At 52.6% G+C, this 4,063-nt stretch overlaps 1 protein-coding gene across 1 annotated transcript; it reads right to left on the bottom strand.

Moving 5' to 3' along the window:
• Positions 1-1,652: 1,652 nt before the first annotated feature.
• On the bottom strand, positions 1,653-3,854 carry LOC116685141 (piggyBac transposable element-derived protein 4-like). The gene is made up of 3 exons (XM_032510356.1): positions 3,688-3,854; positions 2,844-3,418; positions 1,653-2,683 (listed from the first exon to the last, which is right to left on the bottom strand). Exons 1-3 carry the CDS (start codon positions 3,852-3,854, stop codon positions 1,653-1,655), a joined length of 1,773 nt encoding a protein of 590 aa, XP_032366247.1.
• Between the last annotated feature and the right edge of the window lie 209 nt (positions 3,855-4,063).

Genomic DNA, 4,063 nt, shown 5'->3' with positions numbered 1-4,063 from the left:
TTGGAATGAAGCTGGAACAACGTCAGGATTCCATTTTAGAGTAGCCTGAAAAAGAGAAAATAATGCATTTAACAGCTTGAAAAATATTTAAATTATACTATGTATTATACATTGTAGGCTTTATTTTTAAAGTCCTACATCAGAATGCTCTGAAATTACCTGAGAGACACACTGAATAGGTGATGTCTCCCCAAGACTTGGAATGAAGCTGGAATAACGTCAGGATTTCTTTTTAGAGTAGCCTGAAAAAGACAAAAATAAGCCTTTGACATCCTGAAAAAATGTCAATAGAGCTTTACTTTTAAGCCCTTAATTTTAAAACCATACATCAGAATGCTCTGAAATTACCTGAGGGACACAATGGATAGGTGATGTCTCCCCAAGACTTGGAATGAAGCTGGAATAATGTCAGGATTTCTTTTTAGAGTAGTCTGAAAAAGACAAAAATAAGCCTTTAACATCCTGAAAAAACATCAATAGAGCTGTACTTTTAAGCCCTTAATTTTAAAACTGTACATCAGAATGCTCTGAAATTACCTGAGAGACACACTGGATAGGTGATGTCTCCCCCAGACTTGGAATGAAGCTGGAATAGCGTCAGGATGTCTTTTTAGAGTAGCCTGAAAAAGACAAAAATAAGCCTTTAACATCCTGAAAAAATGTCAATAGAGCTTTACTTTTAAGCCCTTAATTTTAAAACCGTACATCCGAATGCTCTGAAATTACCTGAGGGACACAATGGATAGGTGATGTCTCTCCCAGACTTGGAATGAAGCTGGAATAACGTCAGGATTCCTTTTTAGAGTAGCCTGAAAAAGAGAAAATAATGCATTTAACCCTTGTATTGTCCTTTGTGTCACAGGGACATGGTTAGCTTATGTGACCTTTTGTACTAGCCAGCCGTTCTGCTTCGGGATCCCGAGACACCACTTTCATTCCATGTCAAATACCATCGTGGCCTCATCCTTTGGGTCTCAGAGACCCCGCTGTTTTATGTTCCATGCCATTATACGTATGTCCCACAACTGCCGTGGCGCCCCCATCCTCCGGGGTCCCGGGGACCCGAAGGACAATGTCATGAGTCCCAGGGACCCAAAGGACAATGCCATGGGTCCCAGGGACCCGTAGGACAACGTCAAGGGTCCTTGTGACCCAAAGGACAACGTCAGGGTCCTGGGGACCCGAAAGGACAATGCCCTGGGTCCCTGGGACCCAAAGGATAACATCAAAGGGTCTTCGGGTCCCAGGGACCCGTGGAACCAGTAGAACGATGCCATGGGTCCCCGGGACCCCCCCATCCGGGGTCCCGGGGACCCACCCTTGTTCGATGTCATCTTTCTCCTACCCTTGAGGCCTCACCTCGCCATTGGGGTCCCTGGGACCCAGGGTTGTGTGTGTGTCTGTCTGTGTGTGTGTGTGTGTGTGTGTGTGTGTGTGTGTGTGGTGTGTGTGTGTGTGTGTGTTGGTGTGTCTTTGTGTGTGTGTGTGTGTGTGTGGTCTGTGTGTGTGGGTTTGTGTCTCTGTCTGTGTCTGTGTGTGTGTGTGTGTGTGTGTGTGTGTGTGTGTGTGTGTTGTGTGTGTGTGTGTGTGTGTGTGTGTGTTCCAAACAGATTCAAGGTTTGTTCGGGGCCTCATCCACACGGGCCAAGAGGCTACGGGCGAACACACTCGGCACAGTAGTAGGCCCGCGTGCAGCTTCCACAGATGTATCTCTTGCAGCCACCGCAAACGATGTGTGATTTGCGGTCCTTTCTCTCCGGACAGAGCTGACACCGCTTCCTTTTGCTTTGCATCCTCGGTGTGTCCGGTTCAGAATCCCCATGCTCCTCTAGGCCCCTTGTGACTGTGCCACCGCCGCCGCTGTCGCAATCGCCACCACCACAGGACCTGCTCGCCGTGACGACGGCTTTGACAAGCGCGGCGGACGCCTCCGTGCGAGGCAGACGCCGCCGTCTCTCGATGAGCGGATTCACAAGCGCCCTTCCCAACTGCTCGAGGAACGCCCTCCTCTTGTTGAGCTTGCCGCGCATCCACTCGGGCCTGAGCTCTCGCCACAGCACAAAGGCGTTGTAGGCGGACACGTCGAGGATGTTGTGGAACACGGCGAGGGGCCAGCGCGCTGTCTTCCTGCGGCAGCTGTACGTGCCCACGAGCTTGTCCAGGTTGTCGACCCCGCCCTTGGTGTGGTTGTAGTGGAGGATGATGTCGGGTTTGGCTTGCCTGCCGGCGCCGACGCCCGCATCCCCCGTGTGCAGCGTGCTCAGCAGCACCACGTTCCTGTGCTTCTTGGGCACGTAGGACACCAGAGTGGCGACGGGCGTGAAGGCAAACTTGGACGAGAAGACCGCACGGCCCTTGGTGGCGAGCAACGCACCCGGCAGCTCGGGCTTGTTTTTGCGCATCGTGCCCACCACGGTGAGGCGCCGCTCGGAGAGCAGTCGCTGGGCCAGCGCGTAGGAGGTGAAAAAGTTGTCGCACGTCACGTTACGCGGGCCCCTCAGGCCCTCGGTCACATCCAGCAACACGCGGGAGCCCAGATTCTTCTCGGGCGTGCCGCTCACCGACTTGCCCGTGTAGAGCTGCATGTGCCACGCGTAGCTGGAGCCGGCGTCGCAGGCCACCCACGACTTGAGTCCGTACCGGGCGGGCTTGCTGGGCATGTACTGGCGGAAGGCGCAGCGACCTTGTGAAAGTGGCGTGTCAAAACAAGAAGATGGAACACGATGGATAGAGATGGAAGAAAAACACACACACACACACACACAAAGAAAGACAAGTGTACGGCAGAGGTACAAAAAACACAACCGAGCAAAAAAAAAAAAATATATATATATATACAACACCTCGAAAGGGCACCAGCTGCTCGTCCACCGTCACGTCGGCGCCCGGGTTGTAGAGGCGAGGCAGCTGCCGCGTCCACTCGTCCCACACCTCTCGTACGGCCGCCAGTTTGTCCGAGGCTCGGCGGGCAGCTCTCGACTCGCGGTCGTCGAATCGCAACAGTCTAGAGTACGCGTGGAACTGCTTGATTGGCATCGTGGCGCGGAAAATGGCCCTGCCACTCTCCTCGTGCCACAGGCTCTCCAAGGCCTCGTTGCGGGACCGGTACACGCCCGCGAGGAGCAGCAGCCCGAGGTAGCCTCGCAGGTCCGTGACGTCCATCGCTTTCCACTTGCCGCCTGTGGCACATCTCCTTTGACCCTCGAGGTTTGTGGCGGCCACAACCATGTCTTCGATTTGCCGCGTGACAAACAGGCCAAACGCAGACACTATGTCGTGGACGTGTTCCGCGGCGTACTCTGTGGGTCCCGGGCGCTGCAGTAGCAGCAGCACGGCAGCAGCGGCGGCAGCGTCTCTCGTGTCCTCTTCTTGGTCGGGTTTGTCCTTTTCGGTGGCGTGGCAATGAGGTCTTGGGACACTGGGATGACACGTTTTCGAGGCCCATTTGATTTTGCCATCTCTTGACACAAATGTTTCCTCATCCTGCTCGTCCTTCTCTTGCCCCTCGTCTTCACTACCCTCTTCTTCTTCTTCTTCTTCTTCTTCATCTTCATCTTCTTCTACATCTACTTCTTCATCTTCGTCTTCTTCTTCTTCGTGCCTTGCATGTCCACCCTCTTCTTCTTCTTCTTCTTCTTCTTCTTCTTCTTCTTCTTCTTCTTCTTCTTCTTCTTCTTCTTCATTCACCTGTTCTCCTCCTTGGTCTTGAACTTCAACGTCCACTTGGCCTTGGTCATCATCTTTGATGTCGTCGTCATCGTAGCAGCAGTAGTCTTTTTCTCTGCTGTGTTCGTGTATACGTTGGTCCTCTTGTGGGTTTTCTCCGTTTTGTACCTTGGCTTCAGCGGGGACATTGCGAGCGGCACCGCCGCTCAAGAGAATCCGATGCAGCTTCAACTCCAGTGTCAAACGACGGGCCATGCTGCAGCTTCTGCCCCGGCTGTGCCGAGCCACGTGCAAAAAGTGCACAGGTCCAAAACAAGATGACGTGAAAAAGAAAATGACAACAACAAGAAGACAAATGTGTCTAAAGTGTATATATATTATGTGTGTGTGTGTGTGT

The sequence above is a fragment of the Etheostoma spectabile genome, unplaced genomic scaffold (assembly GCF_008692095.1).
Source record: "Etheostoma spectabile isolate EspeVRDwgs_2016 unplaced genomic scaffold, UIUC_Espe_1.0 scaffold00569575, whole genome shotgun sequence".
NCBI lineage: Eukaryota > Metazoa > Chordata > Actinopteri > Perciformes > Percidae > Etheostoma > Etheostoma spectabile.
This window is presented reverse-complemented; position numbering and strand designations above follow the sequence as displayed.

What these genes read in the sequence shown, in the direction of transcription:
- LOC116685141 (XM_032510356.1), bottom strand. Translation starts at nt 3,854, where the DNA reads ATGTCCCCGCTGAAGCCAAGGTACAAAACGGAGAAAACCCACAAGAGG. An exon ending in AAGACCAAGGAGGAGAACAG is followed by an intron (nt 3,419 to 3,687) that starts GTGAATGAAGAA and finishes GTGTCATCCCAG; the next exon opens with TGTCCCAAGACCTCATTGCC. An exon ending in GCAGCTGGTGCCCTTTCGAG is followed by an intron (nt 2,684 to 2,843) that starts GTGTTGTATATA and finishes CACTTTCACAAG; the next exon opens with GTCGCTGCGCCTTCCGCCAG.